Source organism: Olea europaea, unplaced genomic scaffold (assembly GCF_002742605.1).
Source record: "Olea europaea var. sylvestris unplaced genomic scaffold, O_europaea_v1 scaffold1797, whole genome shotgun sequence".
Taxonomy (NCBI): domain Eukaryota; kingdom Viridiplantae; phylum Streptophyta; class Magnoliopsida; order Lamiales; family Oleaceae; genus Olea; species Olea europaea.
Genome location: NW_019235710.1, coordinates 10557 through 31418, shown reverse-complemented (window position 1 = coordinate 31418; position 20862 = coordinate 10557). Strand labels below are relative to the sequence as shown.

The window sequence follows — 20862 nt, the reverse complement described above, 5'->3', positions numbered from 1 at the left end:
ATCTCAGGCAATTCTAGAAGATGCAAATGCTGCTAGATGAAACTGTTGAGTGATTCCCCAGCAAGATCTTGATTAAAGAAGAGAATACAAAAACACGAGAAAATATATGATTCAATCAATATGGTAATGTTTGTAGGTAGAGAAATTAGAAACTATGGAACCTCACATAGGCATTACATGAAAAGTAGGGAGTCCAATGTTGCATGTCTGGTATAAATTGTTCAACATATTTAATACCCATATGGAATGTTTGGCATACAGGACTAGATTTAAAATCTTATCCATTATCATGTTTAGTGTATCAAACATGCATATGTAGTATTATACTAAGAAGCACTGATACTTTCTAAATTTGTAATGTACTCGTATTTGATATATATCCAAGCTCCAATACCCTCTGATACGTACCAAATACTTGTTTATTAATTCTTATATATATATATATATATATATATATATATATATATTTTTTTTTTTTTTTATTTTTAAAATTTTCGATATGTATCCGATACGTATTTTTTAAATATTTTATATTCTGGTAATTTATTACCCTTTTATCGTCCTTTCTTGCAAAAATTGTGCATCGAGACATGACATTATTTCTTCTCTAATAGCTGAATGCATCTGGGAAGTAGTTTTGCTATTTTCCTTTTATAGAATCTAGAGCAGTTAGTCCCCCAATTTTTTTGCTTTTATAACAACCAATTATTGATTTTCTGGTCAATTTAGAGATGTTCAAAATTCATCAGCTGTCAGTTAAACTCAGTGAGTTTGTTTGACATTCTGATTCAATTCTTAATATTGCGTTTGTTGGATGAGTTCCCTTAACTGGGATTTTCTTCCCGTGTCGGGGTAATTTTGTTTAGCTAAATTAAGTTTTTTCTAAGTCTGCATGCGGTAAACGATGTATATCTACTTCTCAGTTCAATCACGATCCTCTTGTTGATACATTGTGCATTTTCACGACTCTTTAACTCGTATATTCTGATATTGCAGCATGAATTTAGTTTGACTTGATTCATGTGCACGCAAATAGACCAAATTTAGAGTTTGTAATTAAGCAGGTTACAAAAGCTTGCAGATGATTTTTCCATTTGGCCTTGATGTGGCTTTCCATTTTTGCATCACAACTTTCATCCTTTTATTCTTTGCTCAAAGAAGCAATGTTCCTCTGAATTGCTTTGCTGACTGTAAACTGTTTTTCCAGTTTGATGCACATGAAGGATAAGTGGATAACACAAGCGGCATAAGTGAGGATCTTTCCTCCCATAACAACAAAACAAAGAAGCTGAAAAGACAGAGAGTTCTTTGCAATAAAGACGCCATGCCTCGGAGTAAAATTTGGACCAATGGACTTATTTTTTATTTTGAATTTGTGCGAGTGCATAAGAACTCAATTGTACCAAAATCTTTTCCGAAGCACCGGTCATCTCATCATGTATATAGTTTAAATGCAAAGAAGCCAATGGACTCTTGTGGAAGGACTTGGCCCATTTCTCAAAAAGTAGATGGCAATAATTTACTTTTCTGCAAGTTTTTGATTTGTCTGTTATTAATTGATCCTTAGTATCTTGTGTTTAATATCGTGTTTGGGCTTTTCAGTGGTATCAGAGCTCTAAACTGGGGACAAGGTACCTGGATCTTGGAAGGAAGGTGCTGATCTGTTGCAGATCTGAAAATTTTTGGAACTGCTTTTAAGCAGGATTGAAGGATATCGAGTTTTTACAACTCGTTGGGTGAGATCTTTCTGAATCTTTTGGAAAATTTATTTCTAAATTCGGTTTCTGGATTTTTCCCTTTGACTTACTATATACTAAAAACACCCTGAAAAATATTCTTTGTCCAAAGGCTCTTATGAGCCTTGGGAATCTAAGATAAATCCAGTACGGGTGTGTATCTGGAGGGTCTTTGAAGGAGAAGTCACTGAAACATAATTCTGTGATCTCTGATAGTGTATTATCTTTTGGAAAATTTATTTCTAAATTCGGTTTCTGGATTTTTCCCTTTGACTTACTATATACTAAAAACACCCTGAAAAATATTCTTTGTCCAAAGGCTCTTATGAGCCTTGGGACTCTAAGATAAATCCAGTACGGGTGTGTATCTGGAGGGTCTTTGAAGGAGAAGTCACTGAAACATAATTCTGTGATCTCTGATAGTGTATTCCTTATATTGTTTTTTGAGTTCCTGTCCTTCTGTGTTAAAACTTGTGACATTGTTATTGTTATTACACAAAAACTTGAAATTAATTGTTCCTTGTATTCTTGATTCATATCTGAGCACTCTATGTTATATTGATATGGCTACTGCTAAGTTTGAAGTTGCTCAATTTGATGGAAAATGTGATTTTAATATGTGGAGTCAAAAGATGAAAGCCATACTTATGCAAATGAGATGTGCTATGGCATTAGATGATAGTAGGCCTCAAGATATGAATCCTGCTAGGAAAACTAAACTTAAAGAAGTTGGGAATACCATTTTCTTGTATCTTTCTGATAATGTGATACGAACCATTGGTGAAACCAAAATTGCTTATGAACTTTGGACCAAACTTGAAACTTAGTATGTTACTAAGATTATCCCAAATAAATGCTATTTGTTAAAATAGCTCTTTTATTTTAAAATGGACCCTTCAAATGATTTAGATGATAACTTGAATAAGTTTACAAAGTTGACCCAAGACTTAGCCAACTGTGATGAAAAACTTTCAAAAGATCAGTTGGCTGTAGTTCTGTTAAACTCCATTAGTGATAGATATAGAGACAGCAAAGTTGCTCTTGAATATGGAAGGGATGAACTTACTATTGATGTGATTATAAATGCCTTAAGAAATAAAACATTGGAAATTAAATCTAAAACTAAGGATAATCACAGTGGTGACACCCTTATGGCAAAAGGAAAGGGGTTCAGTAAACCAAGCTATCACTCTAAAAACCTTAATGAGAATAGAAACAAATGGAATGAAAAAAACTAAATCCAAGAATAAGGCAAAAGGGAAAAAATGTTTTTACTGTGGGAAACAGGGTCACTTTATTAAAGACTATTATAAAAAGAAAAATGAGCTGAAAGAAAAGAAAGATGAGGGTGGGAATGCTGGCTTAGTATTCAATAAGGATAAAATCGAAGATGGATTGGTCCTTGTCAATGTTGAAAATAAGCTAAATAATGAATGGATCCTTGACTCTGTGTGTTCCTTCCACACGTGCCCAAACAAGAATAGTTTTCTTGACTTTGAAAAGACAACTGATGAGTAGGTTATAATGAGAAATAATATGACCTGTAAAATAAGTGGAATAGGAACCATAAAACTGTTGTTAGAAAATGAAAATGTCCTAAATTTGAAAGGAACAAGGTATGTTCCAGACTTAGAAAGAAATCTAGTGTCTCTAGGAATGCTTAATGATATGGAGTTTGACATTAAAATGGATCAAGGACATATGAAATTTTTTAGGGAAAATGACTTGATCATTAGTGCCCCTAAGAGACATGGTCTTTATTTTCTTGAAGCAAAACCTTTACTTCGTTTGACTGCTGCTGTTTTAACTGATAACTTTACCTTTGCAAAGTTGTGGCAGAAAGGTTAGGCCATTTTAGCAAGAAAAGTTTAAAAGCTTTACAAAACAAAGGAGTTTTTGAAAATCAAAATCTTGGTGAAATTGACATTTGTGAAAAATGTGTGATACGAAAACAATTTAAACTTCCTTTCTTACGTGGAATTCATAAGTCTAAACAAATACTTGAGTATTTGCATGCTGATTTGTGGGGCCCAGCCTCAATTACTACCTTGCCTGGCTTTAAATATTATCTTTTAATCACTGATGATTATTCAAGGAAAATTTGGACTTTCTTGTTAAAATCAAAAGATGAAACTTTTTCTATTTTCAAGGAATGAAAAATTCAGATTGAAAATCAAACTGATAAGAAAATAAAGATCCTGAGAATAGACAATGATTTGAAATTTTGTTATTATGAATTCAATAATTTTTGCTAAGAATGTGGAATAGTAAGACATAGAACAGTTACTTATACCTCTCAACAAAATGGTATAGTTGAAAGGATGAATAGAACCTTGTTGAATAAAGTGAGATGTATGCTTTTGAGTTCTGGTCTACCTAAACTATTTTGAGGTGAAACAGTAAAAACTGCTTAAATTTTAGTTAATAGAACTCCATCAAGTGCTTTGAATTATGATATTCTTGAATCTGTATGGTCTAGAAATCTTGTTGATTATTCACATTAAATTTTTTTTGGATGTGCTGCATATGCCCATCAGAATATTAGAAAGTTAGAACCTAGATCACTTAAGTGTATTTTTCTAGGCTATGGTGAAAACGTAAAAGGCTACAGATTATGGCTTTACAAAGAAAAGGGCTATAAAGTAATTGTTAGAAGAGATGTAGTTTTCAATGAATCTATTATGCCATGTTTAGAAGGAAAGGAGAATAATTTGACTGAAAAAGATGTTCAGATTGAGGTGAAGAAATTTCATAGTGAAACTGATTCTCATGTTCCTACCTTAACTGAACTTGATCAAAATGATAATAGCATTGCTGCTGAAATTGAAAACAATCAATCATCTGATATTGATGAACAAACTGATTTTGCAAATCCTCCCTTAAACGAATATCAGTAAACTAGAGATAGGGAGAGAAGGCAAATTAGAATACCTGTTAGATTTGACTGTGATGATTTTGTTTCACTGTTTACCTATCAAGAACAATTTGAAAATGAACCAAGCTCCTATGATGATGCCATTAATTGCAAAGATGCTAAAAATTGGATAGCAGCAATGAATGATGAAATGTCATCTCTTCTGAAGAATAATACTTGGGAATTGGTAAAGAGACCTAAGAATCAAAAGTTGATCAATTGTAAATGGATTTACAAGATAAAAGAAGAAGATGGAGGAAACAAATGTGTAAGATATAAAGTTAGATTAGTTGCTAAGGGTTTTACATAGAAAGAGGGAATAGATTACAATGAAATCTTTTCCCTTGTTGTTAACTACACCACAATCAGATGTATTCTTATCCTTGTTGTTCAGTTTAAATGGGAATTGGATCAGTTAGATGTTAAAACTGCCTTTTTGTATGGTGACTTAGATGAAAAAATTTATATGAGACAACCCGTTGGCTTTATAAAAAGGTGATTCTGAAAAAATTGTATATTTTTTAAAGAAATCTTTTATAGTTTAAAACAAGCCCAACGACAATGGTACAAAAGATTTGACACCTTTGTACTAAAACTTGGCTTTCAAAGGAGCAACTATGACATATGCCTATACTATAGAGGTAATGTAGGTAAAAACTCTTTATACTTAATACTTTATGTAGATGATATATTACTTGCCAGCTGTGATAAATCTGAGATTGAGTTTATTAAACAGAAACTTAAATCTAAATTTGATATGAAGGATTTAGGAGCTGCCAAAAAGATTCTTGGTATGCAAATTGTTAGAGATAAAGAAAAAGATATATTGTTCTTAAATCAACATGATTATGTGAATAAAATTTTAAGAAGATTTAATATGCTTGATTGTAAATCTGTTACTTTAACTTTAACAAATCATTTCAAGCTTTCTTCTAATTTCTGCCCTAAAACTGTTGAAGAATCTGATAGACCGTCAAATGTATCTTATGGTAATGTGATTGGATCTGTGATGTATTTGATGGTATGCACAAGACTTGATCTTGCATTCAGTATTAGTATACTTAGCAGATTTATGAGTAATCCTAGGGAAGAATGTTGGAATGCTTTGAAATGGCTTTTAAGATACTTGAAAATGACATCTAACTATGGTCTCATGTTTAAGTTAAATAAAGAAAGGGTAACTTAAAAGGGATTTACTGATTCAGATTTTGCTGGAAATAAGGATAATAGGAAATCAACTTCATCTTATTTCTTTACCTTATGTGGTACTGTGATTAGTTGGAAATCTCAACTTCAAAAGATTGTAGCTTTATCATCTACTGAAGCAGAATATATTGCTGCTTCCGATGCCTTTAAAGAAGGAATTTGGCTAAGTGGATCACTAAAGGAACTTGATTTTGTTGATGAAAATGCAACTTTATATTCAGATAACCAAAGTGCCATACATCTAAGTAAAAATCCCATGTATCATGATAGAACTAAACACATAGATGTCAAATATCATTTTATAAGGGATATAATTTCAAAAGGAATTTTGAAAATTGGGAAGGTTGCTACTCAGGTTAATCCTTCTGATATGGGGACCAAGATAATAACTTTAAACAAATTTAAAAACTGTCTGAAGATATTATCTATTGATCAATTGTAATATTTTATAGATACTTTTGGAGAGTATGAAACAAGAGAATGTGATATGCTCCTGGCTGCACTATGACCTGAAAACTATGGTAGCAAGGTGAAGATTGTTGTGACTCGAACCCGATTCTTTGTGCTCCCATAATTTTTAGCTAAAGACGTTTTATGGAAATGCAATTTTATAAAGTGATCTTTACACTGGATGTTGACACTTGGCACATCATGAACCGTCAGATGAGTCAATTGGTCTTAGTGATAGAAATACCCTTGGACGATTCGTTTGGCCTCAGATTTTTCTTTTGGCTTTTCATTTTCGAGAGGGTTCATCTTCTGTGAGTGGCTAGGATTTTATGATTCACCATTATTTTGAACCTCTCATTCGAAATGATATCTTTGAGAGTTTTAGTCTTGAATACATGTGATTTCTTGTGTGAAATCTGTAATATTTGTGAGAACTAGTGTCTTGAGTTGTGAAGTTAGATCTGCAGTTTCTTGTGTAATTCGAACTGGATCTATTGGTTCTTTGTGAAGAGATAAGTCTCTTATACTGTATTCTAGTATTGGCTAAACGTTTGTAACATTCGTTGCTAGTTTAAGGCATTATATGTTGGAAAAAATTGAGTGAGCGGCTCACTTTTGGCACCATTTTTGATGTGACCCATTGGTCCAATGTGGAACATTAAAGTTGATATGTGTTCTCCTCCACGAGAACATCGATTTCATGTACTTATTTGCCAAAAATGAAGCTCGGGTGATTGAGAAACTGAAGCTCAAAGTTGGTCATTGAAAGTTGGTTTTGTGGGAAAAAATTGTATTTATCCCACATAGGAAAACTAAGGAAACTCAAACTACTTTATATATGGCTATGCTTTGGAGATGTGTAATCATATGTAGTATAGAGGCTCTCTCCACGTGCGCGCGCAGGGAGGTGCAAATCACAAACCGAAATGGCCTTCGGACCTTGAACTTGGGTGCGGGCGCGACCTGTGCACATGAATGTCGGACCGAACAAGGTAAAAATGGCCCCATCGGAGAGCCCACATTTTGCCAATTTTTTTTTGGCCTTCTCCAATGACTTTTGAGTTTCTAAACTGAAAAAACTTCAATGGACTCCCAATGGTCACAGTGTTAATAGAAAGTAACTCCAATGGACTTCCAATAGTCACAATATTAATAGGCAATATGCCTATAAAAAAGTTCATTCTCCAGCAATCTAACACACTCGAAAATCTCATCTACATTCCTGCATACATAGTTTCTTCTTTTCTGCATTTCTTATCCAGTAAGGTCTTGTTCTTGTGGTGATATTGTTCGGATACTAGATCAGTTTATCGGAGTAGAACCGCGGTTCTCGAATTCTGCTTATTACCGTTGTATCATGGGAAACAGCTGCTCAAACTGAACCTCCAGCATTTACGGTGAGGGGGCGAAACTGTGCACGCACAAACCTCGATTTGAAATCTGCTGCAGTTTGTGTTTTCTTTCTGCAGATTTATTTCATTGCAGTTCGTGTTACAGATTCAGTTTATCCTTGCAGTTTCAGTTTCCATATATTTCTGATTTTATGTTGCTAAACATTTTTTCCCAGCTGTTGGAAAATTCTGAAATGGAATTTTTTTTGATAAATTGAAATCGTTTGCCTTGTGGTTATTAATTTCAATAGTCGGCTATTGCATTTGAATAAAACTTATACAATTGATTTCATCCACTAGCGACTTGTTTTCCTACAAGCTTAAGACAATTTTGGAATTCGGAAAACGAGAGTTGGTTTTTGGTTTAACTGAATTTTAGTTACTTGGAACTAATATTTGGTTTTAAAAAACAAGAGTCATTTTTTTTGTTTCATTGAATTGAAGTTTCTTGGAACTAATATTTGGTTTATTTCAAGAAATGGCAACTGAATCGAACAACATGGATGTGACCTAAAATGTTCCCGCTGGAAATCAAGCTGTGGGTTCTAATATGGCTCAAGGGCCAAGCTCCGTTGTGGCTCAGATTGTGGCTAGAATGCCAAGTCATGTTGTGAGCCAAACTGGCCAAATTGTAATTGTTCCGGTTAATCACGAAGAAAAATCGGAGAAATTCAATGGCTTGAATTTCAAAAAGTGGCAGCAGAAAATGCTTTTTTACTTGACCACCTTGAATCTTGCGAGATTCTTGACTGAAACTACTCCAAAGCTTAATGAGGGCGAGGGAGATGTGCAAGCATTGAGTGCACTTGATACTTGGAAGCATTCAAACTTTCTGTACCGAAATTATATCATGAATAACCTAGCAGATGCGCTGTACAATGTGTATAGCACCATGAAAACTGCTAAGGAATTGTGGGAGTCCTTGGACTAAAAATACAAAACCGAGGATGCCGGGGCTAAAAAGTTTATAGTCGGCAAATTCCTAGACTATAAGATGGTGGACTCCAAAACTGTTATCAGTCAAGTGCAAGAACTCCAAGTGATCCTTCACGAAATTCATGCCGAAGGAATGATGTTGAGTGAAACTTTTCAGGTGGTGGCAATTATAAAAAAATTGCCCCCCATGTGGAAAGATTTTAAGAACTATTTGAAACACAAACGAAAGAAAATGAACGTTGAAGAACTCGTTGTTAGACTTCGAATCGAAGAAAACAACAAGAGTTTTGAGAAGAAGTGGTTTAATCCTGGTGTGGTCAAAGCCAATGTTGTGGAGTTTGGTCAAAATAGTAAGAACTACAAAAACAAGTTTGGCCATTCCGTTGCAAAAGAACCAAGTAAGGACCGAAAGGTGGAATTGTCAAGAAGAAATTTCAAGGGAAATGCTTCAATTGTGACAAAGTGGGTCACAAGTCTTCGGAGTGCAGATTACTGAAGAAAAAGAAAGAAGCGAACATGGTTGACGACATGGCACAAGATGTATCGGAGCTAAATCTCGCAGCAGTCATTTTTGAAGTAAACATGGTGGGTTCAAACCCTAAAGAATGGTGGATTGACACCAGTGCTACAAGGCATGTGTGCTCTGATAAAGAGATGTTTGATACGTTCGAAGCTGTTGAGAATGGGGAGAAGTTGTTCATGGAAAATTCAGCAACTTCTAAAATCAAGGGTCAGGGAAAAGTGGTTCTGAAGATGATCTTAGGAAAGGAGCTGGCTCTCAACAACGTGCTTTATGTGCCGAAAATTCGCAAGAATTTAGTGTCCGGGTCGCTTTTGAATAAGCATGATTTTCGCATTGTTTTTGAGTCAGACAAAGTCATTCTGTCAAAAAGTGAAATGTTTGTCGAAAAATGTTATGTTTCTGATGGTATGTTTAAACTCGATGTAATGGTTGTGAAACCAAAAATGAATAAAGCAAATTTTTCTACTTATTTGCTTGAGTCTTCTAATTTGTGGCATGGTAGACTAGGACACATTAACTATGATACTTTACGAAAACTAGTTAACTCTAACTGTGGTCCTAAGTTCAATAACGATTCCAAACATAAGTGTGAAACTTGTGTTGAAACAAAATTGACAAGGTCATCGTTTAAATTAATTGAACGGAACATAGAACCACTAGATTTAGTTCACAGTGACGTGTGTGATCTAAAACTTGTACAAACAAGAGGTGGCAACAAGTATTTTATTACTTTTGTCGACGATAGCACAAAATACTGCTATGTATATCTGTTTAAAAGCAAGAATGAAGCTATAGAGAAATTTATTCTCTATAAAAATGAAGTTGAGAATCAACTTAATAAGAAAATTAAGGTACTGTGAAGTGATAGAGGTGGTGAGTATGAAGCATCATTTGCTGAATTTTGTGCACAACATGGAATCATACATGAAACCACCGCCCCTTATTCACCGCAACAAAATGGTGTTGCTGAACGGAAAAATCATACATGAAAAGAGTTGATGAATGCAATGCTCGTAAGTTCTAGGTTACCTCAGAACATTTGGAGGGAAGCTGTGTTATCAGCAAATTACCTTTTAAATAAGGTGTCCCGAAAGAAATCGAAAAAGACCCCTTATGAGTTATGGAAAGGAAGAATGTCTACCTATAAACACTTGTGAGTGTGGGGGTGTCTTGCTAAAGTGGCTGTTTCACCATCAAAGAAGGTAAGGATAAGCCTGAAAACTATAGACTGTATCTTCATTGGCTATGCACATAATAGCAGTGCGTATCGCTTTCTTGTGTATGATTCAAAAATTTCAGACATACACAAAAACACAATAATGAAATCAAGAATGCTACATTCTTTGAAGAAGTATTTTCATACAGATCCAAAGAGGAAGCAAGCTCCTCTAAACGAACATATAAGACAATGACTGAAAATAGTTAGAACGAAGAATTAGAAGAGGAGACTGAGGTTAGACGCAGGAAATGGGAAAGGATAGAAAAATCTTATGGTCCTGATTTTCTGACCTATATGCTAGAAAGTGAACATCAAAGTTATCAAGAAGCAGTGAATTCCTCGGAAGGACCTCAATGGAAAGAAGCCATTGAAAGTGAAATAGATTTCATACTGCAAAATCATACATGGGAGCTAGTTGATCTTCCTCCAGGAAGCAAACCACTAGGCTACAAATGGATTTTCAAAAGGAAAATGAAAGCAGATGGAACTATCGAGAAGTATAAGGCCAGATTAGTAATTAAAGGCTACAAATAAAGGGAATGCCTTGATTACTTTGATACGTATTCTTCAGTGACGAGAATAATATCTATTAGGATGATACTTGCGATTGCCTCTTTGTGAAATCTTGAAGTAAATCAAATGGATGTTAAAACTGCCTTTCTAAATGGAGATTTAGAAGAAAAAATTTACATGGAACAAGCTGAGGGATTTTCGTCACCAGGACAAAAAAAGAAAGTCTGTAAACTGGTGAAGTCACTATATGGCTTGAAACAAGTACCAAAACAATGAAAATCATTGATGGATACCGTGATGCTAATTGGATATCTAATACAAAAGACTCAAAATCCACCAGTGGATATGTGTTCACATTGGGTGGTGCTGCCATATTGTGGAAATCCTCTAAGCAAACGGTTATAGCCAAATCTATGATGGAATCTGAGTTTATAGTTCTAGATAAATGTGGTGAAGAGGCTGAATGGTTGCGAAACTTCTTAGAGGATATTCCAAGATGGTCAAAACCTGCGCCAGCAATTTGCATATATTGTGATAGTCAATCGGCAATAGGAAGGGCACAGAGTAACATATATAATGGTAAGTCTAGACATATACGTCGTAGACACAATACCATAAGACAATTACTCTCAATTGGAGTTATCACTATTGACTATATAAGGTCAAAAGATAATATTGCGGATCCGTTAACCAAAGGGTTAAATAGAGAGTTAGTTATGAAGTCATTGAAAGGAATGTGACTTAAGTCCTTGAAAGTATAAGTCACTACAAAGGAAAGCCCAACTTTGTTGACTGGAGATCCCAAGATCTAGGTTCAATAAGAAAACTTAACTGTAAAGACTTGATAAAATCACTATGGGGGTATTACCTCCTGTCCATTCCTATGATGTAACAGTGATTCCCGTAAGGTTGAAGGTTAGGCAATAGGCTTTTAATGATTCTTATGCGTCATAAATCGAGTTATGAAGTCATTGAAAGGAATGTGACTTAAGTCCTTGAAAGTATAAGTCACTACAAAGGAAAGCCCAACTTTGTTGACTGGAGATCCCAAGATCTAGGTTCAATAAGAAAACCTAACTGTAAAGACTTGATAAAATCACTATGGGGGTATTACCTCATGTCCATTCCTATGATGTAACAGTGATTCCCGTAAGGTTGAAGGTTAGGCAATAGGCTTTTAATGATTCTTATGCGTCATAAATCGAGTTAAGTAATGCGGGTTACTTGTAATAAGAAATCACTTATGTGAGAGAGAAGTGGGGCCGCTTCTAAGAGAATTGGGTGGGGCTCAATTCTTAAGAACTGTCACAGAACCAGGCATATGTTCATGGCCAAAACGAACATAACAATGAGAACTGGATTGTGTTAGGAAGAATCCTGTGTGACGTATATCATCGTTTACACAAACGGCAGAACAGTTCAAGGACATCACGTCTACTGGTCAGCCAGTAAAGTAAATATGCTTTCACAAAGGAAGGTTCAAAGGGTAACACCTATCTATCCTATGCAGGATTCAACCGCTGAACTTTATCACCAAGTCTTGTGTCTCACGTTTCATGTCTCTCCCAATTTTCATTCATATGGGGTTTTGTTGGAAAAAATTGAGTGAGCGGCTCACTTTTGGCACAATTTTCGATGGGACCCGTTGGTCCAATGTGGAATATCAAAGTTGATATGTGTTCTCCTCCACGAGAACATCGATTTCATGTATTTATTTGTCAAAAATGAAGCTCGGGTGAATGAAAAATTGAAGCTCAAAGTTGGTCATTGGAAGTTGGTTTTGTGGGGGAAAAAAAGGCATTTATCCCACATAGGAAAATCAAGGAAACTCAAACCACTTTATATATGGCTACGCTTTGGAGATGTGTAATCATGTGTAGCATAGAGGCTCTCTCCACGTGCTGGCGCAGGGGGTACAAATTATGAACCGAAATGGCTTTCGGACCTTGAACTTGGGTGCGGACGTGACCTGCGCACATGAATGTCGGACCGAACAAGGCAAAAATGGCCCCATCAGAGAGCCCACGTTTTACCAATTTTTTTTGGGCCTTCTCCAATGACTTTTGAGTTTTTAAACTGAAAAAACTCCAATGGACTCCCAATGGTCACAGTGTTAATGGAAAGTAACTCCAACGGACTCCCAATGGTCACAATATTAATGGGCAATATACCTATAAAAAGGCTCATCTACATTCCTGCATACACAGTTTTTTCTTTTTTGCATTCCTTGTCCAGTAAGGTCTTGTTCTTGTGGTGATATTGTTCGGATACTAGATCAGTTTGCCGGAGTAGAACCGCGGTGCTTGGATTCTGCTTATTATCGTTGTATCCTGGAAGACAGCCGCTCGAACTGAACCTCTAGCACCTACGGTGAGGGGGCGAAACTGTCTTAAGGAAACTCTGCACGCACAGGCCTCGGTTTGAAATCTGCTGCAATTTGTGTTTTTTTTCTGCAGATTTATTTCATTGCAGTTCGTGTTGCAGATCCAGTTTATCCTTGCAGTTTCAGTTTCCGTATATTTCTGATTTTATGTTACTAAACATTTTTTTTCCAGTAGTTGGAAAATTCTGAAACGAAATTTTTTTTGATAAATTGACATCGTTTGCCTTGTGGTTATTAATTTCAATAGTCGGCTATTGCATTTGAATAAAACTTATACAATTGATTTTATCCACTAGCGACTTGTTTTCCTACATTATAGTGCAACCAAGCAATATCCGTTTTGGAATGGATGCTCAATAGGGGACTAGGTATTAAAAGGGTCACCGAACCTCTAGGGCTTCAGCCGAAAATTCCTCTGTGTTCTGTTTTTTTTCTGCAAGTTTTGATTTCTGCTATTAATCGATCCTTAGTATCTTGTGTTTAATATCGTGTTTGAGCTTTTCAGTATCCGTGCTTCTTAAGTATTACAGTTGTCGGCAATTCATCCTTGGCTCTACTGCACTCTCTCCTACTCATTCAAGGCACTAATATTATCCCAATTATATAGAAGTAGCTATAAATCTTATTTGTGGAGGCAGCCTAAGATGATGAATATATAGCAGAAAAAGTAGAGATATTGGAATGGGCTAATGGATAAGTTATTATTCTAATTTTTCAGTTGTCAACTCGTGCAAATGTCTTTCAGGAGTGTTCCAAATTTGGTCAACGGTGCAGTAGACCCGACGACAAATTCAAAATGGTTGACATATTTGTAGTAATTTTTAGCTTATTCCAAGATCAGAATATTACTTATTTGATGGCAAAATCATAACAATGTTTCAGCCCTGTCAACTTATCTGGAAAGTTAGTTTGGTTCTTCATGGCAGGTATGGGCTCTTTAGCAAGTACTAGTGTCAATTTAATCCGTTGGCTCGAGCGGCCTGTGACTCAAGGCAGAGTCCTAGTTTGGGGAGTCAGCTCGAGCTCGAGCCAGCCCCTAACGAGCCAAGCCTAAAAAAGAAACAAATAATAAAAAAACTAAAAAACTTTAAAAAAAATTATTTAGCTGAAAAAAAAAATAGGGCCGAGCCTCAGCTGAAAGTTTGGATGGAGCTTAGATTTTTTGCCCAAGCTCTCGGCCAAAAAAAGCTCGACTTATTTTTGCTTTAGTCAAGCCCGAGCCTCAAGTTTCGGCTCGACTTGTTGAAATCCTTAATTCGAAGCCTTAGCCGCGTTAAATAATTTAGGGGCAATTTTTGATACACAAATGTCCATCAACTTAGCCATAAACGCTTTGCAAAGGAACACTTTCGAAGGCAATTTAGTGCTTGTTTGGTAGGGATTTTGTTAATTGATTTTTTAACCGTTAAAGATAAAGTGGGTCCTATTTGTGAGAGGAGAAATAAAAAATGACGGTTTGAATAGTGAAATAAGGGTAAAAAAAAAATGATGTTAATTGGATTAAAATTTCTACCAAATATGCTCTTATTTCATGACAGAATAAGGCTTTGAACGAAAACGGAGAAACCAAGCTTGAAAGTTTTTTAGTTCTTAGCTAGATATAGCCCAAACTTATGCAGAATTTGCTGATCATGGATTTGGTCAAGGGTAAACTGTGCACTTATGGATCTGAACAAATTTTACCAGGAAAAGATAAAAAAAGCAAGTGCGTAAAACTCAACTAGTACAATACACAAAAACCATTTTCCCTCCGCTTTGCCTTATCCCCTTCTAGGGACATTTTAGTTATAGGTTCTATAGAAACTGGACGATCCTATTTGGTCAAATACTTGGCGACAGCTCAAGATCAGCCTCATGAAAATCTTATATTCCTTGAGGAGGTTCTACCACGCGGAAACGCTCTTTAATGGAACTTTAGCTGTAACTGGTCGTGACCAAACAAAATCGTTCGTTGTACAATGAAGAAAATAAGGCTTTTTCTTCTTCTCTTAAGTTAAGTAAAAAAAATGCAAATATTAATCAACTAAGAAAAAACTAATCTAAAATCAAAGAGGATTAACAAAGAAAGACTAATCAGACAAGCAAATAAGAAATCGCGAGTCAAGTTTTACGTGAGAGGTAGTGATGACTCAATGAGTGCAAATGAAGTGAGTTCATACTGACATTTGTTTGGTATTTTCTCTTAAATAATGAACTGTTTGGTATTTAGTTGGTCTTTTGAGTATTTACAACACAATTACTTGAACCATGATGAGAATGTTTGTTAGTAAAGGCAATTGACATGAAAGAAAAATCTGTTGAAAGTTAGGAAATGGGAGCACAAGTATACGTTACATGCCTATAATTTACTTATCATAATCTAATCTACAACCAAATTTTCTGTTTCTTCACCAAAATATTTAACTTCATATTTGGCCTACTTAAACTCGTACTCCAAACACAAATTTCGCAATTTCGTGAAGGAAAGTAGTGAAGTAATGGCTGGTGGAGCAGACTTAACACACCCTCCTACAACCAAAGTCGCCGTGGATCATAATTCAGTACTCAATGGAGGCATTGATGCAAGAACTTTGCTGATGGCTCCAAAATTACCAAAATCGGCTGATGGAGAATCCAATCGAAGGCCTCGTGGCAGGCCAGTTGGATCCAAGAACAAACCCAAGCCACCAATCATGATCACTAGGGACAGTGCCAATGCGCTAAAAGCACACGCCATGGAGGTGGCGTCAGGCTGTGATGTAAATGAAAGCTTACTAAACTTCGCGCACAGGAAACAATGTGGCATATGTGTGCTCAGTGCGACAGGGTGTGTAACCAACGTCAACCTTCGCCAGCCTTCCTCATCGGGATCAATTGTAACGCTCCATGGAAGATTCGAGATTCTCTCATTGCTGGGATCAATTCTGCCACCACCGGCCCCACCAGGAGTCACAGGCCTAAGAATCTACCTAACAGGGACTCAAGGGCAGGTTGTGGGGGGCAATGTGATAGGTGCACTAGTTGCTTCTGGCCCTGTAGTCATAATGGCAGCAACATTTATGAATGCTACATTCGATAGATTGCCTTTTGATGAAGATGAAATTGTTTCCGCGGCAAATCAGAATCAGCAGTATCAACATAATAGGCAGAGTCACCACATCGATGTTTCAGAGGTATATGGGATTCCACAGAATTTGCTTATTAGTGGGACTTGGGCAACAGGCCGGACTCTGTCGAAGTCTTAGATTTATATCTAGTGATGATAAAGAGCTAGCTATGCCTATGCTGGAATTCTGAAGTATAATTCAGCAGCAAATATGATAAAAATTGTGTAAGAATTGTTTTTTAATTTATTTTACTAAAATTACTTGTGAAAGGGGAGTGAAGAACAATTACTCTAACTATATATATTGTTCAATAGAAATGCCAAATATTTTATATTTCAGGCCTTTTTATACAAGACTCGAAAAGAAAAAAAAAAAAAGGAAAAAAAAAAAAGGAAAAATTAATCAAGAACTCAACAATTTAGAATTTGACTGCTATATCATATTAAACAAATTACATGATTCAAAGAGTCTTTGACAATAATATAAGAAACTGAAAATTTTATTTGAACTGGATTAAAACACGTTAGATTTCCAGCAGTTGACGGACTTGTTCGACTCCACGATAATTTCTCTGAGATAAAGGATTCTTGTTTTGAGAAACACCTTAGTAAGAATGTCTCGCAATTGATGTATAGTACTGCAATGCTAACTGTATTTCTCATTTCTTGATTGCTTCTCAAATAAAGTGATAATTAATTGCAATGTGGTTTTTTACGATCATGGACTATTCGATTTTCACGCACGGCTTTTGTGGACTACTTGTCACAGAAACAATATCTTAATGAGTTATCATCTGGACTCGTTGAAAGGTAGCTTTAACTGCTGCGGCATCGTCAACTTTAGCAAAAGATTGAGCCACAATGCTTTGTTTAATGGAAAACTAACAAATCCCGTTATCCTTAAGAGAATAGTTTTTACATTTGCTAAAGACATTCATTTACAGCAATGACTATACCCTCAACAGTAGAAGAAACTTTTTAAAAATAATTTTACACCAAATATTTAACATAAACATATCACTTTTATGTTTTATAACCACGACTGTGTATAAAAGCGCAACTTTATGTGTTTGGGTTTGATTATAATCTCCTTATATGTAGATTATAATAATAGGAGGATCTCACGAAATGTGTGGATAATAAGTGAACTTACAATGTTTCTCAAACGTAGATGCAGATCCTAGGTTTAGAGTAGGCAATCTGCCTATTCGCCCAAATCGGTATTAACATACGTGTTGTTCTTGTGGTCTGATCACATTCACTCACTACAATTTACATGTTCACTGCTGGTTCTCATTAATGTTACAGCAAGCAACTAATTTTCAAAGTCTTAGTCTAACACGGCCCGGTTTGGTCTGATTTCTATGAGTTTTGGAAGTGAAACTGAAAACGTTAGTGAATACTACCCATGGAAAACAAATGTAGAATGGAGGAATTGAACTCGGACTGGACTAGAACTAGTCAGGTTTGATCCGGCTGAACATTTTGTACTTAAGAAAACAAATGTAAAATGTAAACTCTTGTAAATTTTGTTAAATTCTCTTTCATTATTTTTCGTTTCAGGTTACAAAAGTATTGGTTGGTTGTAAGACCTATTAATTCATGTGAATCTGTAAAAAATAATTTAATCGTTAGCTTAATTTTGAGATTACAGGAAAAAGAATTCTATAACCAAATTAAAATTTGTTTATTTTGCTAGAACTGAAAATTAAATAGACAAGCACCATCCGGTTCTGGATTTTCCGAATAGTTAGTTTGATTTGGTATAATTCAGATAGTTATAAATTAAATTGCTCACCCATTTTAACAACAGATAGGCAATGCAGCTGTTTGGCTCTCATTTGAGCTTATGGGTTCCGATGGTCGAGCAAAATTTTTGACTTAAACTGATTTTTCTTAATGTCATATGAGCTCTTGAACCTTATTCTGCCACATTATTTTTAGGGTACATATTATAAAATGCTCATTCAACTTTCCTAACTTACTGCCATATTAATCAGAATTTCTGAGATAAATATAGAAGTAATCTTAAATTCACAAGCAACCCAAATCCTGCTGTTAGTTTTTACTTATAAATAAACTATAAGCAAAACTCTTCATCAAGAAATGCTTATTCAGGGAAATTATAAGCAAAAATTGGCTTACTCTTATGTTCTTGCCTCGTCTCATTGAGTTAAGGATAATAAAAAGAGTTGGAAAAGTGAAGAATCGATTAAATTTTGTTTCGTTAAATACAAGGGTTGATGAATCTTTCTATAATTCCATTGATTTGACATTATTTGAATACAAAAATCTACAAAAATTGCTCACAGCAATGGTTAAAAACCAAGAAAAAACATTGATTTTCACAAATATTCCATTCTTCATGTGACAAGGAATACCTGTTCATTTACCATTTCACAAAGCTCTAACTGGTATTATGCCATTTTCAACGGGTTTAATCTTTTGCACTTGGATGAATACCGGATTTTAAGTCTTAAGAGACTGGCATGAGAAGAAGGAAGCTAAATGTAGCCTAGGACAACTTGCCGGCTCAACTGGCTGAGCTAGCAGCATTGCATTTGAATATTTAACAATGCAGGCCGGCAAGTCATCCTTGGCTGCAATCCGCTGCCTCCTCCTTCATGCAAGGCTCTTTAAAGACGAAACATAAGAAAAATTGAATAAGAGTCTCAGTACAGTTTCTTGACTATATGCAGCTCCTTATCCCTTCCTACACATATAAAGAGAGGCTCAGATTGCATGTGATTATATGCTATTAATACTTGGAACTTTTCTAAAGGGCCAATAGAACTTCAGTCCACTCAAAGGGCAACACAAATTTTCATTTATTATTGAAAGAATCAGACGATTTGGACAAATGCCCAAAATAGATATCTTTCTTATCTGGTAAGTCCAACATTTTGGGTCAACCCCAAGATTTGTGCAGTCCTTTTATTCTCTATATCTCTTTATGGTTTTGCTTTTTGGGAAACATGCAATGAACTGTGAAAGAGTTGCATGATTATTTGCCAGTAGTATTAAACAGTGAACCCAAGACAATAATGTGACCATTTGAGCAATGTAAAATATTTAATGAATTTTCAGTTAGTTAATTTAATATTCTAAAAACACTTATTTATCTTGACTTGTGAGTTATTTGTCAATTATATTAGTAAAAAAAGAAGTTACATTTTCTAATATTTTAAATTCTATAACAATATGTATCATGGTATTTTTTAAATAAAGTGATCTCATATAAATCAAAAGTATGAAAAAGTATACCGTAATAAATAATAAGAAAGAAATAAGAATCAAATACATAAAATAAAAAAATTCAAATAGTATGGAGGGGTAAAATGAAAAATAAATATTTACCTTGTGTTGATACTGGCATAACATCTCCAAAATTTTTTTGTTGTGTTCCTATTTTCAACATTTCATCAATTAACTTATCTTGTTCGTGATGATGATTTCTATCCAAATTATCCGTTAGGAGGGCATAAAAGACCTATATTTTTAAATAAAAAAAGAAGCCACTTTTTATATCCACGATTGTTATATATTCATCCCATCTGATATCTATACCTATTAAAATATTAAAATTTTATAATATTACTATTTTCATCCATATCACTCAAATTTTGTCCTTATTTAATTCATTCATTTAAACACTATAGATCCACACAAATTTTATCTATTCATCACACTCTAAATATATCCCAGTATAATTTCAAAATTTTTCAAAAATGACTATATTCAAACCCGTTGCATGTAACATCAACATTCTCACATTTCAATAATTAATTGTACATACCAAATATTATTAGATCGGATTCTATGAACCATAAACCCATACAATTATCGCCACCCTCAAAGTGACATGGACTCTATACATAAATTATACAAGCCATTTAATAAACAATTAGCAGAATTATTATTATTATTATTTTTTGAAAGAAGTAATTAACATGTTTTAAATTGTACATAATAAAATAAAATAAAATAAAATAAAAGTCAACTGAAGGTAAAGAGAAGAAGGAATTAGTCGATAATATTTTAGAAATTTGTAACGATTAGTGAGAATTTTGTGAAAATAAAATGAAAGGATGAGAGATATAGAAATGGTAATTTTATTGGAGGTAATTCGATTAGAGATATAGAAATGGTAATATTATTGTCTTATTCCGTCTGCTCTTTACCTTCGATGGACTTTTATTTTATTTTATTTTATTATGTATAGTTTAAAATCTGTTCGTTACTTCTTTAAAAAGAGAAATCTTCTAATTTTTCATAAAATGGGAAGCTGATATTTTTTTTATTAGGGTTTTATTAAACAAAATATTTTAAAGAATATAAAAAGGTCCAAAACAATTTAATATAAATGAATATTAGAGGATGAATTTTAAACAATATATTTTTATTTGATTTTATATATATTTCTACTTAAGTAAACTTACCTATATATATATATATATATATATATATATATATATATATATAAAATTTATAAAATATATTTTCCCC

At 34.5% G+C, this 20862-nt stretch overlaps 1 protein-coding gene across 1 annotated transcript; it reads left to right on the top strand.

Moving 5' to 3' along the window:
• Positions 1-15725: 15725 nt before the first annotated feature.
• LOC111378263 (AT-hook motif nuclear-localized protein 16-like) lies at positions 15726-16572 on the top strand. Its single transcript, XM_023001444.1, has one exon. The coding sequence runs from the start codon at positions 15749-15751 to the stop codon at positions 16493-16495; it is 747 nt and encodes a 248-aa protein (XP_022857212.1). The 5' UTR covers positions 15726-15748; the 3' UTR covers positions 16496-16572.
• The last annotated feature ends 4290 nt before the right edge of the window (positions 16573-20862 follow it).

Bases quoted from the DNA above. Each gene is read 5' to 3' on its own strand.
- LOC111378263 (XM_023001444.1), top strand. From the start codon at position 15,749: ATGGCTGGTGGAGCAGACTTAACACACCCTCCTACAACCAAAGTCGCC.